The sequence below is a fragment of the Chionomys nivalis genome, chromosome 10, assembly GCF_950005125.1.
Source record: "Chionomys nivalis chromosome 10, mChiNiv1.1, whole genome shotgun sequence".
Classification (NCBI taxonomy): domain Eukaryota; kingdom Metazoa; phylum Chordata; class Mammalia; order Rodentia; family Cricetidae; genus Chionomys; species Chionomys nivalis.
In genome coordinates this window covers 48,432,972-48,456,400 of record NC_080095.1, presented here as the reverse complement: position 1 = coordinate 48,456,400, position 23,429 = coordinate 48,432,972, and the positions used below count along the sequence as shown (strand labels likewise).

Genomic DNA, 23,429 nt, shown 5'->3' with positions numbered 1-23,429 from the left:
GTCTTCCTTCCCCTCCATCTTGCAGAAACTGGCTCTGGAGCTGAAGAAACTTTATTTAGCTCTGGGCGACAAGAAGGATGCTCTTCTGAAAGCTGTGACGTGGCATGGCAGGGACACCACGCTGCTACCTGAGTGTTTTGATGCTCTGAAAGTCAGTCTGGAGCGTGCCCAGGAAAAAGCTTCCTGGAGGAGCTCATCCCTGAAGGCTGGCCTTGACCACAGCTGCAGCTATCAGGTGTGACTCTGAGCCCATGGCTGACTCTGGGGAGCCCAGACCCTCAATGGCCATCAGTTTTTATAGGAAGTGCTGAGGGAGATGACGCCTTTGCTCTTGGTGGGAGACTACTTGAAAATGAGGCCCCCTTCTAAAGGTGTGGGTGTCAAGATGACTGAGCATGATTTTTCTTTTCTTGTATTACATTTGCTGCTTAGAGATTGTCATGGAGAGTGGTTTTATTTAACTTTCTAGGCCAGTAGGATCGGTTACTATTTTTGACGATTCCATGAAAGTCCAGGGCTTCGGTGGATTGTTAAGGGAGGGTCTGGAGGCAGGCGAGCTGGGAAACCACTACAGCTGCACAATGAAAAACAAATAAAACAAAACACCACTTAATGAAGGAATATGGCCCATAAAAAGCAAACCTAAGGGCTTGGGGAGATGGCTTCATGGATTAGAGAACTTGCTATAAAAACAAGAGGACGTAGGTTCAAATCCCCAACAGCCATGTAAAAGCCAGGCATGGCCATACATGCCTGTAACCTCAGTACAGGAGGCAGAGAGAGGTGGATCCTGGGAGCTGGGTGGCCAGCCTAGACAGCAGTGAGCTTCTGGTTCAGGGGGAGACCCTATCTTGATGATCCTGACGATGATGATGACAGTGACTATGATGTCGTTGATGATACTGATGGTGATAAGGATGATGTGAAGAGTGACAGAAGAAAATACCTTCTAGGCCTCTGCATGCACTCCGGTGCACATATACCACACATACATACAAAACCCAGCAAGACAAACCAACCAACTCTGAATCCAGGAAGCTTCTAGAATCCAAGTAAAACAGACGTAAGGAGGGGAAGAACATGTCAGCACCTGGTGTTGGGTGCAATCAGCCAAACTCAGAACAAATGGATTATGTTTTCTTACATATATGTATCCAAGAAACAAAAAAGAGTAGGGGAGCCAGCCAACTGAAAGAGATGCTGTCCTGGCTTGCATTCTGCTTCTATGATAAACACCACAGACTCTCTTGTGACACAAAGACCTTAATGGTATTCCAATTGAACACCAAAAGGAAAATTATAAATAATTACAGAAGTCTGCGCCCCGTCTGGATCATTAATCGTTTGAAGGAATTGGTATTGATCCTGGGGTGGGGGGAGATTGTACTGTTTTTAGCAAGAGGGGGTGTTATCCTTTAATCAACATTGGGAGTACTGATGAAATGACTTGATGTCTGCTATGTGCTTCAAAATAATCCGAAGGGAAGGGAAGTTAGGGCTAGCTGAGTGAGATCCAGGGGCAGGCTAAGCTCAGAGATGAAATGTGTGGGTGACTCTTTCTATTCATGCTGAAATTTTTTCAGAAAATTTCAATTTAATAAAAAGGGGAGGAAGGTCTAAATGAGATTTCTCCATTTCCTACGTGTACCTTTTTCATATGCAGAATGAAATAAAGCGATTATACAATCAACTCATTAAGAAGAAAATGGCTTTACAGCAGTCTTTGAACGCGATCAGTGGACAGAGTATTGGCGAACAGCTTCAGGTAATCAATCAAAACAGTTCAAATGAAGCTGACCTCAGACCAGAGAGTCTTGGGCATCAGCTGCTTGTCCAAAGCATGCCCCTTGGCAAGTGTTGGTGAAGGTTAAGTGGTCATTCAGATGAGAACAGTTAATGTTTTTTTTTTTTTTGGTTTTTTGAGACAGGGTTTCTCTTTGGTTTTGGAGCCTGTCCTGGAACTAGCTCTTGTAGACCAGGCTGGTCTCGAACTCACAGAGATCCACCTGCCTCTGCCTCCCGAGTGCTGGGATTAAAGGCGTGCGTCACCACCGCCCGGCGACATGAGAACAGTTAATGTTGACCTTCGAATGCAAGGCTCATGTAGTACTTCATGAAGCATAATATTTTAAAGTAATAGTTCATTTTCCCCTGTCAATGGGAAAAAGTTAAGTGTGTCTACAGTTGGTTCATAAAGGTGTTGGTAAAGAGGCTCTTTCCTCCTCCACTGGAACCCTGATTAGTCCGGCTTCGAGGGGCCAGTTGACTTATGTGAAGGTTGTAAGGATAAGTGCTTCTCCATTCACCAACAGCTTCCCTTCATTTATTGAGCTAATATTGAGAACCCGCCCTGTTCTGTTGCTTCTCTAAGATCTGGATGTGTGTTCTCGCTGAAGAGGTCAACTAAGAGGCTGGGGATGTGACTCTATTGGTAGAACACCAATGATGATGATTTTGAGACAGGGTCTCACTATGTGGCCTTGGCTGGTCTGGAACTTACTGTTTAGACCAGGCTAGCCTTGACTTCCTAGAGTTCCATCTGTCTAAGCCTCCCAAATGCTGGGTGTAAAGGTATGCACTACCACCCCTGGCCCAAGCTAGTTTTTTGGAAGGTAACTGTAGTGGTTTGAAGAGGTGTTGAAGAGCTGATGAGCGTTCAGAACACTGAGGTGCAGAGACCATGAATCCCGCAGTACTCACATATGCCTCATTTGGTATGTGCGTAGAATGTGTTGGGAACAAATTTAACTCTGGCACTTCTAGGGAGACTGACAAGAAGAGCTGCATGTTGGTGGAACGGAGCGTCAGGACAGGCCTTTCATTTTCCCCTTGGTTTGTTTCTGTGCTCCCAAGGCACTTCCGTGTGTGATGCTGTTTTGATGGCTCCATGTGCTTCCTGATTTAATAAGAGTTTTTCTCTCCTGTCTGATTTCTCACTTAGAAGGCAGATGTGCATACAGTAGAGTTGCAGAACTCGGAGAGGCAAGTCGCCAAACTAAGGAACGAAGGGGAAAGGTTCCGTTTCCCTCATGTTTTACTCCAGGATGTTTACAAGTTGGAGGTGTGTATGGGCAGAAAGCATTCATTCAGCACCGTGGGCGTAAGGGACAAGGCTTGGGTCTTCCACCAGGAGTTTCGATGTGTTCTTTGTCTGATTTAAGTTCTTGGCTGGTTGGAATGCTCATGTACATCTGCTTTCTCTGTTTCAGGATGTTCTTGACAGTATGTGGGGAATCCTGAGAGCCAAATACCTAGAACTCAGCAGCCCGTTCCTCTCCCAGAGCCAGCAGGATGCCTTGCTGCAAGGCATGGTGGAACTAGTCAGTATTGGAAAAGAAAAGCTTGCAAGTAGCCCCTTGCAACACGCCAAGAGTAAAGTTGCTTTGGAGGCTCAATTACAAGATCACAAGGTAAGAACCTTTTCGGTGACCTTAACCTCCAGTTGTTCCCAAGTGTGGCCATCATCCTCTTTGTTGAAGACACAACATTCTGCTTACAAGCTCCTTCAGAAGCTTCTCACCTATGTGGAGCTTTTTATTGATTGAGAAGGCAGACATTTTATCAATGAGTCCTTAAGCAAATCTACAATTAGAAGTATATTCATCTTCTGAGGGCCTCTAATAGGAGACACTGACCTAGGGAGGTTAGGAAAGACCTTCCTGAGAACTGGAATCAAAAGGAAGGTTTATAATCTAATGCTTTAATTAGTTCTCTCATTTTCCATCCATTTCATTATACAAAATTCTCTTGATTTACCCAGCATGGTTGTGCAGACTTTTAATCCCAACACTCGGGAAGTAGAGGCAGGAAGATCTCTGTAAGTTCAAAGCCAGCCTGGCTTACATAGCAAATTCCAGGAGGACTACTTTGTAAGACCCTGTCTTAAAACACAGAGAGACAGACAGACAGAAAGCATAGTCACCCTCACAGTGGAGTTCAACCTTTTGACATTGTGATCACATTGACATCAGCAAACCTCATACTCAAGAACCAGGCAATAGAATCAGCCCTCTCACCGCTAAATCATATGTTTTAAATATAGTTTAGGATTTTGTGTTGTGCTGTGTTTGTGGCTATGTCCTGCCTCATGTGGCCTGTGGATTGCAGGTGGGACATGCCAGTGTGTGCTGGCCCCTTGTCTGATACTTTTACAAGCTTTCTATGTATTTGTCCACTTCTAGGAGTAGGAGAAGGGGTTCTTATAATTAAGGGGCCCCTTCAAACAACTAGAGGAAGCAGCTGGGTAAATGGAGTCACTGGGTGAAGAATAGCCTCCTGAAAGAAGCCCAGTCAGCCCCTTAGCAAACCCCCCTCACGTGGCCATTGTGTTGAGTCTCAGTGGGTGCTCAGATTGAGGAACCCCATCTGTTGATGTGGGATGCTCGGGCTCACACGCTGAACATCATTTGAAGACCGTTTGTCTCCTGAGTTATTAACCACCTTCTAACATTCTAAAACTCAAAATAATTAAATCAGAAAGATCATAGCAGAAAAGGAAATTGATTTAACACTAATGGTCACTGCTTAAAATAGACCATTTGGTGGCAGTTTTACTGAAGGAGAGTGTATCTTTATGATTCGTTAAGATTCCATCTGTTCTTTAGAGACTCGGGGATTTACCACTTTAGTTCCTTTCATGTGCCTATATGTTTGATCCTATGTATGACTGTGTATATATGTTCACTATACATATGATTCTTTCTATGACTTCCTGAGGTTGGGGATTTTTTTGAAATAAAAAATTAAGCCAAGCTTAGTGGCACAGGCCATAACACCATCTGCTTTGGGAAACTGAGGCAGGAGAAGCACAAATCCAAGGCCTATCTAAACAGTTTAGTGAGACCTCCCTGAAAATAAACAGTAAAAGAGGACTGGGGGTACCCAGTCTTATCTCAGTCATAGAGCCCTTGGCTAGTGTGAGTGAGGCCTTGGGGTCACCGCCCAGCACAGGAGGGAGGCTGGTCAAAGGAACTGGGGTAAACAAATTAAAGTAGCTTGGCTTTTATAATTTTCCCAATTTGACAATAAATATTAGAAACCTTTCCCATATTTCAGGGATTTTTCCAGAAGCTCGTCGCTGACATGTTGTTGATTCAAACCTATTCGGCCAAAATGTCTCCACCATCGTTGCAAAAGGGTGAGAGATTTGGGGCAGAACAAGAGGCCGAAGTGAGAGCTCTGGGGGAAGAGGCCTGCCTGCGAGGCTCCCAGCTTCAGAGTGTGCTGCAGGTATGTCACATGACCTCTGACCTGGGCTTCCTGGATTCCACCCACTGCAGGCATCAGGGCATCCGAGCTGCAGCTGATGGAGGTGCAACAGAAAGGAAGGCGGAGCTGGGCCTCACCGTGACTCCTCCCCACTTTGTGCGAGGTCGGCTAGGACTTGTCGTACTGAGAATGGGTAGCATTGGAGGCATGTGACAGCCATGGATGGGATGAAACAGTCCATGGTTCACAGCCTAACTCCTTTAAGAGCTACTGGGCATGCGTGTCCTGTCGGGAAAATGCATCCATGCTAATTCAGCCTCAGTTCAAACAAAAGTCAACCACATATGTATAGAGTCCTTTTTCAGCTTGAAGCTTTCCCCTTAACTCACTAAACCACTTACAGCAGATGTTAGCCCATAAAGGAAAATTTAAAAGGAAATACCCAACTTTATCATGTTATAAACACAGTATTATTTCCTGGTGACAGTATTTATTTTCTAGTTGTGCTGTCCAATTGATTTTAAAGTAATGGTGGTTTTAAAAGGTTTCCTGGACCGAGTGAGTGCTCTATAAGACAAGTGGCTGATCTTTGAGTAGAAAGGAGAATTGCTAAGGATATTTTTCTGAGAGACGATGCTTAATGTCAATAACTCAGTTCTTTAGTGCTCAGGAATCCTGGCAGTGGGCTACCATGGAAATACAGGGAGGTAGGATGATGTGTTCTGAGCACCACTGAGCTAGGACAAGGCAGCACTAAGGGTAAAGAGATAGTAATGAGGGTGGGGGAAGCAAGGGCCCTCCCCTTACTGCTACCACCCATGAGCTCAGGTGGGTGTCAGGTAGTTCAGGAGAACAATGTTCACTAGAATTGGGGACTGCATCAGAGAGGCAAGAATAACCTGATGGAAGCTTCCTCTGTTTAAAAAAAAAGGCGTTTCACAATTAGGAAGAACAAGGCTTCCTTAGATTGTGGGGCCTTCACAGTGGCATTCAGGATAGATAGCACCTCCACGTGCTATGTTTCTTTTGATCCCATTGCCCGGCTTCCCAAGGTTAGCATAAAGCTTTAGTGAAGGCAAGGCAGGAGGCATGCCTTGTGGTACAACCCTTACCCACTTATGGGACCCTGGGTTTGATCCCAGCACTACAAGCAAATAAACACATTAATAAAGTACATTAGTATATACAAATATCCATGGGATTAACTTTTCTTTTTCAAAAACAGTGGGATTGTGTCCCGCTGTTGACAAGAGTTCTTCTGATACCATGTCACGGCTCAGGTGCACCCGGAGTCTACGTAGGGTCCACGTTTCCGTTTCTTCTGGTCTCAGCGTTTGTTTTTAACTTAACGATTGTTGTTCCCTGGAACTGATTCCTGGTGTCTGTTGTCCAGAAATGGGAAGAATTTGATGACAACTACGCATCTCTTGAGAAGGACCTGGAAGTTCTTGTCTCTTCGTTGCCCTCTGTGAGTCTGGTGGAAGAGACGGAAGAAAGATTGCTGGAAAGGATTTCATTTTATCAGGTAGCGTGTTTCCTAGTTTACGACAGAACCAGTCTGCGGTGCTTTGTGTGCCAGCAAGGCCGCTGGGTTTCGATGCCGAATGGTTGACTTGAAACAACATTTATCACACCACCCACTGATAGATGCATCCAGAAGGATGAGGAGTCTTCAGGATAAGCAGGAATCTGGATTGGATCCTGGCTCTGTCCATTACCCATGTATGACCTTGTCTCTAAGGCCTAGCTTCTTTTCATTATTCTTTGAAAATTTTATAGGTGTATACAGTTCGTCTTAATAATTTCCATCTCCTATTCCCTCCTTCCAACTCTCCCCAACTCCTATTATTTCTCCCTTCCAACTTCTTTGATTTGCTTTTTAAATAACCCACTGAGACTAATTAGTCCACGTGGATATGGGGTCATCTTGCCAGTGACCAACACCCTAAGAAGCAAACCCCGCCCCCAGCAGCCAGTAACTGGCCGATAGCTCCATGGTGGGGGGAAGGACCTTGGAAGCCCCTCCCAGCTCCATGACATGCGCGGGGGGGGGGGGGGGTGGATACTTCAGATTTTATTTTTGTTTTTCGTGTGTGTGTGCCTGTGAGTGCAGTGCCTGTGGGGTCTAAAAGAGAGCGTCATATCTCCTGGATCTGAATTTACAGGCAGTTGTAATCTCTCCCATATGGGTGCCAGGGACTGAGCTCTGATGCCATGTATAAAGCTGGATCCGCTCTTACCCACTGAGCCATCTCTTCAGCCCCATGCCATAATTTTAACTGGCTGGATTTTGAGCAGGTTTTATGCAGGTCATCACAGTGGCTGTGAGTTCGTGTGTGCAGCGGTCCCAGAGGACAGCATGTCATAGACCCTGTCCTGTTCCATTCTTTTACGTTCTTCCTGTGCCTCCTCCACGGTGTTCTCTGAGCTTTGGGTGGGAGTAGCAGTGTCCCATCTATGGCTGAATGCTCAGGGTCACTCTTCGTTATTTATTAGTGTAGAAATAAGATGAGAATAGAAAGAATTTTATAAAGCTGCACTTCTAAATATACTTACAGTGTAATTCTGATTGGACATGACCTAGGAGACACATAAGCTCTGTGTACTTACAGTGTAATTCTGATTGGACATGGCCTAGGAGACACATAAGCTCTGTGTACTTACAGTGTAATTCTGATTGGACATGGCCTAGGAGACACATAAGCTCTGTCACCTGCCTCCAGTATTATAGAAAGTCTTTGGCCTAGGTTTGTTGACACACACACCTGTAATCCCAGCATTCCAGAGGTTGAAACAAGAGGATTGTGACTTTGAAGACTGCCTGGGATACACAGTGAGATCTCACACGGGGGCGGCATGAGAGAATGACATTTTCCTAAGGTTGGGACACCGTATTTGTACTTGATACAGATCCACAGTCAGATACATCTGAATCTTTTGGGGTGAAGTGGAACATAAGGGAATCTGATGCCCTCTTCTGGCCTCTGAAGCGACCAGGGATATACATGGTGCACATCCATACATACAAAACATTCATAAATGTAAAATTTATAATTAAAAACGTGTGTGCTACCATGCCTGACAGACCCTTGCTTTTGATCCTGGGACTGGCCATTTCAGCTAGACTGGAAGACCAGTGAGCCTCAGCTGACCGTCTTCCTTTTCCCACGACTCCAGTGCTGGGGTTACAGGTGCATTCGCCCACACCTACTTTTATATGGATATGCACTTTTATATGCACAACAAGCGAGTTTCCTACCTAATCCCTAAAAGCTATTTTCAAAGAAACAATTGTTCTAAGCCTTCAGAACAAATTTTTTGTTTCTTGCTTGAGACAGGGTTTCTCTGTGTAACCGTCCTGGCTGTCCTAGAACTTGCTTTGTAGACCAGGCTGGCCTTGAACTCACTGAGAACCATCTGACTCTGACTCACAAGTGCTGGGATTAAAGGAGTGCACTACCACTGCCCAGCCTGAACAAATTCTTCATCCTAAAATATACTATATCCCTCAGAGCACACCTCACTGTGGACTTCTTTGGGACATTCATAGTCGCTTGGAGTCACAGAGGTCTAGGTGTCCACCCAATGTGGTTATTTGGTGGAGTCTGGGCCATGGAATGCAGACCATAGTTGTGCAGCCTCTGAACAGGGACAAATCTGTCTTCAGAAGCTGTGTGGAGCTCCCTCTGGCCAGCATGTCTTTCTTCTCTAGAATAAAGGCATCAAAGCCCTCAGAGGGCACTAGGGATGTAGCTCAGTTAGTCAAGTTCATTGCCTGCCATTCATGAAGCCTGCCCAGGGTTTTATGTCTAGGCATGGTAGTGCATGCTGAGTAATCCTACCACTTGGGATGGAGACAGGAGGATCATTACATTCAAGGCCAACCTATTAAGGTGAGCCCTTATCTCCCTTCTCTGAAGGAACAGGCGCCATATGTTAACTTACGATGCTATAAATGTGGTGTGTGTACACAGACACGTTAATAAACAGCAATAGGAGCATCTCAGAGGTTCTGTGATGGCCAAGTAACTAGTACTTAAGGCTTAGAAAATGACAACGCATTTTGTAATTGATTTTGAACATTTTATCCTTGCCTATAGCCAGGAAAGGGATAGAAGAGAAAGAGAAATAAAAGAAAGAAGAAGAAAAAGTGATCATTTTTTGAGAAAGCTTGGTAGGAAAATAGCCAAAGTTCTATTTTGGTAATAATTTTCTTGTAAAGATTAAACAGCCACCAGGTAAGTGGCATTAGCTGAACCAAGCTGTGGAGATAATTGCTGTTAAACAGAGTTCTCTTCAGGGGGGTCATTGTATTTGCAGTTTTGAAAGATTTTATTTTACGTGCGTGTGAAGTTGGCTTAATAATGTGCTGTTTTAATTTATTTGAAAGTTCTTTTCTCCCTCTTAGTCCTCATATCAAAAGCATCTGCAAATGAGTTCTCCCCCTGGTCTGCGTGTCTGGTGGATATAGATAATTATCTTCGTGTTTGTCCCTCTCCCGCCTAAGTTTCTGTCTGTGAGGCTCGGCAGCAGGGAGTGTGGACTAATGCGGGAGGGATGGCGAATCGTGGTCCCTTCTTCAGAGGGCCATGCACACCAGGATCTAGACCCTGAGTGTGTACATCTCATGATGTTCACAGAGACACTGGAAATCCTGATTTCTAGATTTTATGTAATTTTTGTCCAAAATTTCCTGATTTTCAAGATAATCTTTGTGTCAGCTGAAGGGTCAGCTAAGTGGTTAAGAGCACTTGCTGCTAATGACCTGGGTTCGATTCCCAGCACCCGTATGGCAGCTCACAGTCAGTTGTAACTCAAGTTCCAGGGCACCCAATGCTTTCATAGGCACCAGGCATATGTTTGTGGCACAGATATGTATGCAGGCAAAGCACCCTTACACATAAAATGATAATAACATTATTAAAGAATTAAATAAGTTAGAAAAAATAATCTGCATATGGAAGCAAGCCTGTGTGAAACCTGGGATGGTTGGTTGTGCTGATGGTCGCACTACTGAGGAGGCTGAGCCAGAAAGTCCAGATGTTTGGAGCCAGCCTGTAATCTCAGTATTTGGAAGGCTAAGGCGGACGTATGTAGCTTGGGCTACATGGTGAGTTTTCAGATTTGCTTGGGCTGTATAATAAGACCCTGTGTTACTAAATAGAAAGAAAGAGAAAAGCTAGATCAGCAGATTTTACTTAAGATTAATTCATTCTGTGACTTTTTTTTTTAAGCAAATAAAAAGAAACATTGACGGAAAGCAGGCGCGGCTCTGCCAGACCTTGAATGAAGGCAAACAGCTGGCGGCATCTGTGAGCTGTCCTGAGCTGGAGGGCCAAATCACCAAGCTAGAAGAGAAGTGGTTGACCCTCAACAAGAAGATTGACCACGAGTTCCACAGACTACAAACCCTGCTTAAGCATCTCCTCAGGTATGCTGCCTTAGAGATCGGTTGGCCTCATGTTCTGCTGTAGAGAAAAACTCTAGGAAGATGCTTTAGTCAACTCAAGGTTGTATGATGTCCGCCAAATCATACCATATGGGAAACCCTGTCTTGAAAAACAGAAAAATAAATAAATAAAAGTTTAAAACCATTTAATGATTTTAGTTCATGGAGCGCTTTGAGTATTTTGACTTTTTCAGAGGCCATATGGTGTTTGCTTGGAGTTACCCTGAACTACCAGAGGATGATGAAGGGAATAGAAAACATTTAAGCCTCAGACTCATCCCTGCCTCCCAGAGGCTCTAAGCTAATAAACCAGCTGAGAAGCTGCAAGGAAGATGGGGCTCTGTTGCCTGTTTTCATCATATGAGATAACACGATAATTATTACAGCACGCAGCCAACAGCAGTGTGTTGTTGAGCACCATAGGCAAATGCTAGTTTTATTTTCACTGTAAACAAGGAACTGGAGAACATTGATGGCCAAGCTGATCTCTGTCATGGTGGATGGATACACTTTCTTCCTTCTTGATTATCCCTAATGGAGAGAGTTCTAGAAAATGCTAAGACCATTGGGCTTGGGACATGGTATAAGACATGACAGAATACTCATAAATGCCATGAATTTCTGAGTAATATTGGTAATCGTGGAAATTAACAATAAAGATAAGAACTATATGCTGGTGCCGGTCATCCCTAGAGTGAGTTTCTAATTTCCATTCTCGCTTTGCCCCCGATAGTTACAGCAGGGACTCGGACGAGCTGACCAGATGGCTGGAATCTTCTCAGCAAACATTGAATTACTGGAAAGAACAGTCCCTCAACGTGTCTCAGGACCTGGATACAATCAGAAGCAACATTGACAGGTTTTTTGTAAGTTGCTTCCACTACTGGTCAAAAATAAATATCAAGAATAAAAATATTAGCCGGGTGGTGGTGGCGCACGCCTTTAATCCCAGCACTCGGGAGGCAGAGGCAGGCAGATCTCTGTGAGTTTGAGGCCAGCCTGGTCTACAAGAGCTAGTTCCAGGACAGGAACCAAAACCACAGAGAAACCCTGTCTTAAAAAAAAAAAAAGTGAGTAAAGGGTAAGGCAGGCAGGCAAGATGTGTTCCTAGAGCTATCTGCTACTGTTAATGGACTCTATGGTATTTATGAAAAGGTAAAGCTTGTTCAGACTTGGCATAGCCAATCCTCAAACTACATTCTTCTAGGATAATTATTTCATGGAGTTAACAGATGTGTGATTTTAAGTTTCTGTGAGAATTCTCTGTTCATGTTTCCGGTTTTATTATTTTGACTGAGGGAAAAGTTTTCTTTCATAACAAAATGAATTTACAGGTCAAGGATGTATCTCGGTGATGGAACGCTCACCTAACAAGTGTGCAGGCACTGAGGCTCAACCTCCTAATAGAGAAAATTATATATAGGATCTATATTAATTTGTTACTACATATGAAATATTTTCCCTTGGTCTTTACCCTCTTCTGTTTTATAGCTATGGCTACTTACTTTAATATTAAAATTTAAGTTTTTTTCAGTGCTCTTGAAAGAACCTATATATAGGAAAGACTTCAAATATCTTATTTGAAAATTTATTCCAAGTAATTAATTTAATATGGACTCCACAGATTCTTGCCAAATTCGGTTCCACAGTTTCTTGCCAAATTGACCATTGAATATGGCTAATCTAACTTCATGTGCCTGCATGCATGGATGTGCACCACGTTTGTGTGTGTGCGCGTGTGTGTGTGTGTGTGTGCCTGATACTTTGGAGGTCAGAAGAAGACATCAAATCCCCTGGAACTGGAATTACAGATGGTTGTTAGCCACAATGTGGGTACTAGGACCTGAACCTGTAAAAAGTAACGAGTGCTTCTAATCATTGAGTCATCTCTCCAGGCTGAACTTATCTAATTTTAAAAATATGAATCCTCTGGGTTAAGAGGAGCTAGAGATTCCATGTGCTTTGTTCTCCAGTGCATCTGTGATGGTACCCAGCACTCTGTAGGTAAAGTGTGTGTGTGTGTACGTTTACTATCTTTAGTTTGGTAGTGTACTCTGACTGTACTTAGGTTTTGAAAGTACCCGATCTTAGGAACTGTTTCCTCTAGGAATTTTCCAAGGAAGTTGATGAGAAGTCCTCCCTGAAGTCTGCAGTACTGAGCACTGGGAACCAGCTTCTCCACCTGAAGGAGGCAGACACAGCCACGCTGAGATCCTCTCTGGCACAATTCGAGCAGAAGTGGACAATGCTGATAACCCAGCTTCCAGACATTCAAGAGAAACTTCACCAGGTAAGTGTTGAAACCCAACGTTTAAATTAGCATGCACTTGTTAGCTCACAACCCTTTTAAAATTATCTAACTCACTCATTTTCTTTGACACTGCCTAGCCCCCAACACACACACACACACACACACACACACACACACACTACTAAATATAGGTCTTAATTACTAGACTCTCCTCCAATGAGATCTTTCTTACAAGAGAAATCAAGCGTAATTACTTTATTTCTTGGTTTTCTCTGTGCCACTGAGTTGGCTTATATGGAGGTTTTTATCGTTGTTTGGGGGTCGCTTGTTTGAAACTTTAATACTGGGTTTGTCTTCGTGGCTAACCTGCATAATCATGTCGCAAGACCGTCTATCAAAGCAGGTGTCTTCCTTAGCGATGCCCTGATCCATCCGGTTAACGGCAGGTAATTAAATGGAAATCGTTCTGCCCTTGCAGCTTCAGATGGAGAAATTGCCTTCTCGCAGCGCCATCTCCGAGATGATCAGCTGGATGGATGCCGTGGAGCCTCAGGCTGCAGGAGAGGACGCTGAGCTCTCCCAGCATTCTGCGGCTCAGGTCAAAAGTCGTCTGCAGAAGCTCAAGGTAAGCCTGAGGCCTTTTCACTAATATGGAAGCATCACTTAGAGGGGAAAGGCAGACAAGAGACCTGTGAGATAGGATCAAGAGAAACAGACCGGAAGGAGGCTGGAAGGGAAGGGAGTGGCAATTACTCTAGGGAGGACAATCCAAGTTTTTAATGGACTCCCTGAGCTCCTCTTTTCACCCACCACATCAGCACCAAATCCAGCTTGGGTACCTCACCTGCTTCTGGCACTCCCCCCCCCCCCCCCCGCCACACACACATACACATACATGCTGGGTGCACACTGCCCCTGCTGTGTGAAATGTCACTACCCGCTTTACACATACTCTCTGAACCACCTTTCAAGGCTCAGTCCACGTATGACTTCGGAGGCTCTTCCGCCCCAGGTCTCCTTGCCCGGTTAGATGACTCTGCCAGACTTGTCTCTGTGACCCTTTCTCTAGCTCCGATGCTGTTACCACCGCTTAGCTTCGTCCCTGTTTCCCTGCCTTGACTGAGATTCTCACCTGGAAAAAAAACCCAATGTTTGGCTTGCAGTGGTCACCAATAAATGTCCTTGAGGAAGAAAAAAGTTGATGTCCTACATTACATCTGAATTTTGAGTAGATTTCATTAGCATATAACAAGATTATAGATTAGCATATAACGAGTGTGTGCCAAGGAGTGTGCCAGGCAGGTAAATAAGGAGCCTGGGCGTGGCCTTCAAAGAGCTGGCAGTGATGGAGCTAGTGTCTGGAAGGCAGAAGATGAACCACTTAATGACCAAGAATGAGTGTAGCAGAATTTTTTTTTCTTCTTTGCAAGATCAGGTCTCACTGTAGCTCTTGGTGACCTGGAACTTGTTTTTGTAAACCAGGCTGGCCTCAAATCCTAGAGATCTGTCTGCTTCTACCTCCCAAGTACTGGGATTAAAGATGTATGTCACCATATGTGGCCTGATTTGGGTTTTTATCTACCATCGCATCTTAGCTTGAGTGCCTGGTAGCATCTTCAAAAGGTCTGCATAAGCTACAGTTACTAGAACATTCTACTTGCTTCCTCCTGGCTGTCTCCATTAGCAGAGCTAAAACTTTCTTGAATAAAACCCAACAGATGACAGGCTTGACAGATACATAGTTACCCTCGGTGGGTTTAGGATCAGGGTAGAACTTAAAGCCATGATGGAACAAAATAGCCATAGAAGGGATAGTACAGCTGCCTAAGTTGGTCAAGTTCCCTGTAGGTGTGACAGACCATTTTGCTTTTGTTCCTTGAGTTGTCAAATGGCTCAGAATCTCACATAACTCTAAGGCAACTTCTCACAGGACCCCTGTGTCAAACCAGGGACCTGCTAGCCCAGTACAGAGAGCAGCTCCCATTATGTGGTGCAGTTTCCAGTGTGTTCGAAGGGAAGCAAGTCATGCTGTGCCTAAGACTATGTTGAGGATAAAGCAACCACTCTGACCCCGCGGAAGGTGGGGAAAGTGGGAGGCGCTTCCAACGGTGGGATTAATGGCTAGGCACTTTGCGCCCCCTAGAGTCTAGCCGTATGAACAATCCAGTTTGTGTGATGGTCTTCCGCTCTGACAGTGGTGTTTCATTTTGCTTGTCCGTGTGTTTTAGGAGTTCAGAATGGAGATGGACTACAAGCAATGGATAGTTGACTTTGTTAACCAGTCACTGCTTCAGCTAAGCACCTGCGATGTCGAAAGCAAGCGCTATGAAAGGACGGAGTTTGCCGAGCACCTGGGGGAGATGAACCGCCAGTGGCACCGAGTGCACGGAATCCTGAATAGAAAGGTGTGTCCTGTAGTCACCCTCGGATGATTGAATTCATCCTTGCAAAATACCCCTTGCTGAGAACTCCTACGAGCTCTTCAGAAAGCTGAGCGGCAGTCTGAAGCCTCCTAACTGCCCCAGTTGCAGCCCCTGTAAAACCCCGTGCTTTAGCGTTTCCCGTGGGTGCACGCAACAGAGGACGAGAGTGACACTCGCGGTTCTGTTGAGATTTCCTGGGGAAATAAAGTTGGGCAAGTGAAAAGGAATATGTCAGGCCACCAAAAAGTCAGAGAGTTTTGCATTTTCTGTGGAAACATGTCCAAAAGCACAAAGCAATTTCATCTTTGAGATGACGAACAGGAAAAAAGAAAAAGAAATGTGCGTGGCGGGTTTCCACTGTGTGAGTCATGAAATGTGGAGAAAACTTGTTCATGAGAAAAGTATTTACTATTGATAGTAACAAATATCCCATCTCTTTTCTGTATTAAAAAAGCACACAAATGTATTTAGTTAAGATTCATATTTAATTTTCAAGTACATGAATAGATGAACAACTTGAACAAGATAGTTCCCAAAGTCAGAAATTCTGGTTAAGCAAGGTGGTGGTGGCACACACCTTTAATCACAGCATGCAGGAGGCAGAGGCAGGTGGATCTCTGTGAGTTCGAGGCCAGCTTGCTCTACAGAATGAGTTCTGGTACAGCCAGAACTGTTCCACAGAGAAGCCCTGTCTCGAAAAGTCAAGAAAATAAAAAAGAAGAAATCTGGTTAATAGATAAACATAGTTGAACTCTCGTTTGGGCCACCAGCTCACAAATAATGACACAGAGACTTACTATTAATAATGAAAGCTTGACCTTCGCTTAGGCTTGGTTTTTTCTATCTCTTATAACTTAAATTAACCCATTTCTGTTCATCTACATTCTGTCAAGTACCACACTTCCGGCTTCTTCTGTGTCTCCTGGTGTCTCTCTCACACCTAGATTCATCTCCTACTCCTTACTGTCTGTCTCCCGGAAGTCCCGCCCACACCTCCTGCCTCACTATTGGCCGTTAGGCTTTTTATTACACTAATCACAGCACTACACCTTCACACGTTGTACAAATATCCCACAACAAATAAAAATGGAAATGTATCCATTTTAATCCTCAGACACCCAAAACAAACACTACAGGGCATATAGCTAATAAGTTAGAAGTATTTTAGCAAAATAAAACCCAAATCTACACTATTGATGTCAGAATGACCTAAAATTTCTTTGGAAAATATTGGGGATGTTTTTTTAAAAAAAAAAATCTAAAATTTCACTGGATCCCTTAATCATTCAGTGTAGTTCTTAGACAGTTATTTTAAGTGGATTGATAGTCCTCCCAAAAAGAAGTGTACCAAATGTTCTCAGTATTATTCATACTTGCAAAAATGTATAGGGCTTAATTTCCAACCTTAGAATAACTGATCGAGTGATACTGTGTCCATCTAAGAAGAGATCTTTTTTTTTATTTTATATTTTTTTGAGACAGGGTCTTGCTATATAGACCAAGTTGGCCTTGAATTCCCAGATCTACCAGCTGAGTTCTGAGACTAAAGGCTCACCTGGCTGGGTGTGTCTCAAACCAGTGAGCTTGCAGACCAACAGAAGAAGAATAAAACTTTGTATACACCGTGATTACCTAATGAAATTATATTACAAATAAGAATCAGAACTAGAAAATATCTTGTCTTGTTAAACTGGTGAAATATTTGAGATATCAGGGACATATCGATGTCCATCAAGAAACTGCTAAGCAGGGCTGGAAAGATGCCTCAGTGACTAAAAGCACTGGCTGCTCTTGGCAGAGGACTCAAGTTCTGATGCCAGCACCTACATGGTGGCCCACAGCTGCCTATAACTCCAGTCCCAGGGGAATCTGATGACGTCTTCAGACCTCTGCAGATACCAGACGTACACGGTGCATCTATACATGCAGGCTGAACATCCCTACACATAAAACAAATCAATAAAGCTAAAAAAAAAATTTAAAGAAAATAATTGTTAGACAACTCTAGACAGTCAAAAGAAGAAAACTTCCTTTAACTATACCAGTGTTAATGAAGGATATAATAAAAAATATTGAAGTTTAGAAACATAATTTTATTTGGCATAGCTAGTATGAAACTCCAGAGCAGTTGGCTCTCTCAACAGATTATTTTTTAAAAAAATGTGTTTTTGTTTTTCATAGAGAGGAGTTATTTCTTGACTTACAAATCTTCATTCCAGAATGACCAATTCATTTTTGTTATGTAAAATATTTAAGAACTTTTAGAAGAAACCAAGTTATCTTTTCATTTCAAAAGGATGCAAATCCTATAGCAAAATAAAATAAACTAACCACATAATGCTATTTACATTTTGTTTTGTTTTTTGAGACAGGGTTTCTCTGTGGTTTTTGGAGCCTGTCCTGGAACTAGCTCTTGTAGACCAGGCTGGTCTAGAACTCACAGAGATCCGCCTGCCTCTGCCTCCCAAGTGCTGGGATTAAAGGCGTGCGCCACCACCGCCCGGCGCTATTTACATTTTGTATTAGTTATTCTTCTGTTGCTGGGATAAAATACTATGACCAAGCCAACTTATATAAGGGAGAGTTAATTTGGGCTTATAGTTCCAGAGAGAGAAGAGCCTATCATGACAGGAAGGCATGGTGACCTGAGCAAGAAACCAAGAGATCATTGGGTTTCGTTTCTTTGGTTGGTTGGTTGGGTTTGTTTGTTTTTTGATTTTTCAAAACAGGTTTTCTCTGTGTAGCTTTGGAACATATTCTGGAACTCTCTCTGTAGTGTGAAATCCTCCTGCCTCTGCCTCCTGAGTGCTGGGATTAAAAGCGTGCACCACTGCCACCCAGTTTGAGAGACCACGTTTTTAACAGGAAGCCAGGAGCAGAGAGAGCAGACTGGAAGTAGGATGAGGCTGTATAGCCTTAAAGTCCGCTCCTCTAGCAAGACCACACCGCTTAAATCTCCCAAAATCTCTCCACCATCTCGGAGCAAGGTGTACAAATGCCAGAGCCTGTGGGGGACATTCCCGCGCAAACTGTCACACATTTTTAAGAAGAGAGATGAAAGTAAATTTTCCTTCATAACATTTTTCTCCATCACATACAGATACAACATTTGGAACAACTTCTGGAAAGTATCACCGAGAATGAAAACAAAATACAGAATTTGAACAATTGGTTGGAGGCACAGGAAGAGAAGTTGAAGATACTCCAAAAACCCGAAAGTGCCATCTCCATGGAGAAGCTCCTCCTGGACTGCCAGGTGAGGAGGGGCAGCATCCTGCCCACCCAGTTTCTGGGCCACACAGTGACCACACCTGTCCTGAGGAAGAGGAAAGATGCTGTAGTTCCTGGAGACGCTGCTCCAGCTCCCCTGCGCACTCAGTGATGTGTTGCTTAGTGACAGGGACACATTCGAGAGGTCCATGGTTAGTGAACGCTGTCCCAGCCTCTACTCACAGAAACCTAGGATGGGGTTGCCAGCTACACGCCCGGGCAGTATGGGATTACCGACACGCGATGGTGCATGACCGTACTTACTTTTTTGTGTAAGTTAGACAAGAGTCCATGGGTTTTAAATAACTGTAAAGTGATACTTTTTCAGTCATGGACAGAAGGCCCTTGAGTGGTCTTTGTTGCTTTTTATGAGGTTTGAATGTCACTTCTAAGGAAAGGAAACATTTCTGGAGAATTTTGGCTTCCAAGCCTTCCCATCTGCATTTTTTATTATTTTGCCCAGCGTTGGCAAAATGACTCGGACGTTTCCATTATGCTTAGTCTTGCCTTCTGCACTTTGCCCGAAGAAGATCATTTTCTGCCACCTGTTGTGTACAGTGGTCTAGAAGGATCATTTGTTCCTTGGAGCCAGTCTTACTTGGGTCTAACGTTATCCATTGACTAGGACACGCCACCGTCGAAACTCTTACCAAGGTGTGGACCCATCCTGGGAAGCACAGCCAGAGCTAGCCGTGCCCCAGTCACACGTCACCTGTCACCGTGGCTGCAGGGGGCACCAATGCTGCTTCTGCCTTTGCTGTGGGAAGGCTCCCCACTAGCCTAGCTTCCCACTAGCCTCTTCTGGGGCTGGAAAGTTGGGTCAAAGTCCTGTTCTTCTGAGGTTATTGGCAGCTCTGGTCATGAAGTAAAAAGAGCAGCAAATAGGAGGTCCTTTCTGAAGGCCACTTCCTGTTTCCACTCCTGCTCTCCTCTCTACCTTAGCATCTGCCTGGGGCTCAGCATTCCTCTGCAGGAAGCTGCCAGGAGTCGCCAAGTACTGACCTAAGCGAGTCTTCCGTAGATTGATTTTATGATTTTTAAGTGTGTGTGTGTGTGTGTATGTGTGTGAATGCGTGAATGCCTGTGCCTGGGAGGCCAGCAGCATCAGATACCAACTAGAGCTGGAGTTACTCCCCCTGGGTGATGAGAATCACACTATAGGGTCCTTTGCCAGAGCGGTGGGCACTCTCAACATCTGAGCTGTCTCTCCAGCCTTGGGAATTGGGAGATTTCGAAGGTATTTAGCACTGTTTCTCACAGACAGGCTGGAGTTAGCTTCTGGGGAAGCTCTGCAATTAGCAAGTCTCTTCATTTCACCTAATGTTTCGCGCTGCAAATCAGGATTTAAAGGAAGATGATCAGCGTTCGGGTGAGGTGGGAGCTGGCGTCTCTAAAAAAGTACCAGAAGGTTCCAGTGATACAAGGGTGGGCTGCAGGATGGCTGGGCCCAGTCCATGCTATTTCAAGAAGGAGAAGCAAGAACAGATGCCTTGTGGGAGAGGGCTCGTGTACTAATTCCACCAAGCTTATTATTTACATTATTGGTTTTGGTCTAGTCTAGATGTGGTATTTGTGTGTTGATATTTCCTTTCAACTCCCTGCTAAATAGTCTTCTTAAAGAAACGTCCTCGCACTGTAGAGGAAACGTGGCGAGTTGCTGGAAGTTACTTTTAGAAATCTTATGGATGATGATTAGAAGTTTGAAGGACACAGCGATTCAGCGTTTTCAAACACATTTCAAGACATCACATTACAGAGCTAGCTTCTGATTGCCATTCAAGGACACAAGTGTAGCTCCTGGGCGGGAGTGGGGGAGGGGTGAGCAGGGTGGCACTCAGTGAGTCCTGCTGGCAAAGCCGGCTCCAGAGGTACTACTTTGTCTGCAGAGCGACAGCTGAGCACCGCAGCCCCTTGCCAGCGAGGACTTCACAGTGCACTCGTATACAGGGTGTTGTTGAAGCGAAGGGTCCAGTCATGTGCTGGGGTGGAAGACTACATAGACCAGAGTTTCTGTCACTTCATGCCCTGGCTGTCCAGGCCCACTCCCAAACATGAGAATCACCTTTGTGGATCTCACTATATATACCAGACTAGCCCCAAACTCATAGCGATCCTCCTGCCTCACCTTTGTGCGATGCGCTGCTGTCCCCAGCTGCGGGCTCCGTCAGCTGGTTTACACTACTGGGTCATGTTCTGTTGTGTTTGTAGAGCGCTTTCTAGGCTTCATGGAAGAAGGCTATGAAGAACAGAGCCAGTTTGGTGGTTTTATGAGTGCCTTAACAGATGCAGATACAAAAAGACCGCAAGTTGTTAAGCAACTGAAGAGGCAGGAACCATGCTCCTTCCGTTTAAGTGCTGCTTGACGGTGTGCAAGCGCCTTCTTCCGGCTTGTGGTTTCATTAAATTCAAGCTATGAATGGCCCTGGGTGCTAAGGAAATGGGGACTTGGGGTTTGATGACTTGGGCCACACTGCTAGCGCGGGGAGTTGTCTGACAAAGACGATCTGTCCTGCATGACTTCCACACTGTGCCAACAACCTGTTCCGTAGACACTCCTAAAATATACAATATAAAGTTGAAATAAGAATATCTGTGAGGCCGGGCGGTGGTGGCACACGCCTTTAATCCCAGCACTCGGGAGGCAGAGGCAGGCAGATTTCTGTGAGTTCGAGGCCAGCCTGGTCTAGAAGAACTAGTTCCAGGACAGGAACCAAAAGCTACAGAGAAACCCTGTCTTGAAAAAACAAACAAACAAAAGAATATCTGTGAGGCTGGCCGTGATGGCTCGTGTCTATAATCCCAGCACTCAGAGGGGCTGAGGCAGGAGGTTCGTGAACTTGAGGCCAACCTGGGCTACATGACAAAGGCCCTGTCTTACAAGTGAAGTATGTTTAAAATGCCGCTGCTGCGGGTGTTACGTATGTTGTGAGTGCTCCCTGTGTGCTCCACCAGCAGTTTTTACTTGAAAAGAGTAAACTCCTGTTTGTTTGTTGTTCTGTAGTGTGACACTTTTGTGTGTGTGTTGTCTAGGACATAGAAAATCAACTTGCCGTGAAATCTAAAGCACTGGATGAGCTGAGACAAAGCTCGCTGACTCTGGAGGGGGGAGACTTGCCGCTGTTAGAAGACATGGCGTCCGAAATTGATGACCTGTTTCAAAAGAAGAGTGATGTGACCAGCCAGGTAAGAGACATCACTCAGTCTCCCCAGACAGTCTTTCGCTTGTTGTTGTTACTGCTCTTTTGTCGCAGAGATTTGCTCCCTGTTAAAAATCCAGAGAGCTGCTGAGAGACATACTGAAGTGGAAAGAGGCGTTTCAAGTCTCATTTCATGCCCTAAATAATTGGTGGCAAAGCTGTAGATCATGATGGGGCACTGTCAGGCAGGAAACCCTCTTGGCTATCTTTGTTTTGTCTGACGTACTCAGGCAAGCACAAATGTCTCCATCTCTCAGGCCAGCCGAACATCTGGCAGTGTTTCCAGGTCAGCTCCCAGCAGCAGTTAGGAAGAAGCAGTGCAGCGTGTAGGAGGTACAGCAAGCAGGAAGGGAGGGGTCCATATCCCTTAGCCTCGGGAGCTGGGGGCAGGGTGGGCTTAGGGAGGACACCAGAGGTGGGCAGAGAGAAGGGAGATAGATGCTCCCCAAAGAAGAGCACCGGAAGAGAAAGCTGAGATTGGCCAAGGGCGTTTCCCTCCCACCCAGGGAGGATGCTCTGAAAGCCAGCCAATTATCATGTGTTTGTGTTTCCTCCAGAATCCTCCCTGGGTATATATGCCATGTACTAAGATCTGCTTTCAACCATTGCTCCTAGGGGGAATTGGGGACAAGCTGTGTGACTGAAATCCCTAGGCAGCCTGCAGCATCACCCCTTCCCTGGGACTCTGGGAAAATAGGGATGAGCTCCCTGAGTCATTTGTCAATCCTGTTTGTTTGAGTTACTCTGCTCGCCAGCAGGAGTTAAGAGAAAGCAGAAAATAATGGAATCATACCCTCAAGGAGCTCGGCCAGTGCAGGAAATACACATGAACAGATAACAGCAATGTAATGAACATATAGTGTAATAAAATACAGAGGGGAAATTGCACTAAGATAGTGTATATAAAGCATGCAGATATCAAGATCATAGGAGAGACAGATAAATGCAAGAGTCCAAATAAATAAACTTTCAGTTGATCTTTCAACAAAAATACCAAGCTAATTCACAGGGAAAAGGGGGAGTTTTTTCACAGTGTGCCCCTGGGGCACCCAGATATTAGCATGAAAAAGGGTAGCACAATGGTGACTCAGTACCTCATACGAAATTTCCCTTGAAATGAACCAGCTATAAACCTAAGAGTCACAACTATAAAGCTCTTTAAAAAGCAACTGAAATGTTCACGGCTGGCCTTCTAGATAGGACTCTAGAAGCATAAACAGCCAGAGAGGGGATAATAAGCTGGGCTTCATGGAAAATGATCACTTTGTCCTTTTGGAGAACATCACTGAGAGGTGCAAAGACAAGCTACTGGGTGGGGAGACCTAGGAATGAGCTCACTCAGTGATTTCTTAATCTTATTCGTTTAGGTTACCACCAGGAGTAAGAGAGATAGTGGGTTCCTGCCCTCAAGGATGGGGGAAGTCTTTGCGGGTGCATCTTCCCTAAGGGGCTTGTATGAACACTAATATGAGTTACAGGGTAGAGGATCAAATGAGGACCATGGAGAGGTTGTTTGAATGGACATCTAGCCACAGATGACGTGAATGGCTAATAAACATGTCAGTAGCCATCAAGGGAACAAAAATCAAAGCCATAATGAAATGCAAGTCCTGCCCATGTGGTTGGCGACA

General features: G+C 44.7%; 1 protein-coding gene across 1 annotated transcript in view; it reads left to right on the top strand.

Annotated features, from left to right (window-relative positions):
• Nucleotides 1-23,429, top strand: part of Syne2 (spectrin repeat containing nuclear envelope protein 2) — a 300,335-nt gene that overhangs the window by 211,624 nt on the left and 65,282 nt on the right. The window contains exons 73-85 of the mRNA XM_057782661.1: nt 26-235; nt 1,664-1,765; nt 2,942-3,061; nt 3,210-3,410; nt 5,056-5,229; nt 6,602-6,733; nt 10,443-10,639; nt 11,391-11,523; nt 12,765-12,947; nt 13,387-13,533; nt 15,137-15,313; nt 18,432-18,587; nt 21,632-21,784. Coding sequence (XP_057638644.1) covers nt 26-235; nt 1,664-1,765; nt 2,942-3,061; nt 3,210-3,410; nt 5,056-5,229; nt 6,602-6,733; nt 10,443-10,639; nt 11,391-11,523; nt 12,765-12,947; nt 13,387-13,533; nt 15,137-15,313; nt 18,432-18,587; nt 21,632-21,784 — 2,085 coding nt within the window. The remainder of the gene's footprint in view (nt 1-25; nt 236-1,663; nt 1,766-2,941; nt 3,062-3,209; nt 3,411-5,055; nt 5,230-6,601; nt 6,734-10,442; nt 10,640-11,390; nt 11,524-12,764; nt 12,948-13,386; nt 13,534-15,136; nt 15,314-18,431; nt 18,588-21,631; nt 21,785-23,429) is intronic.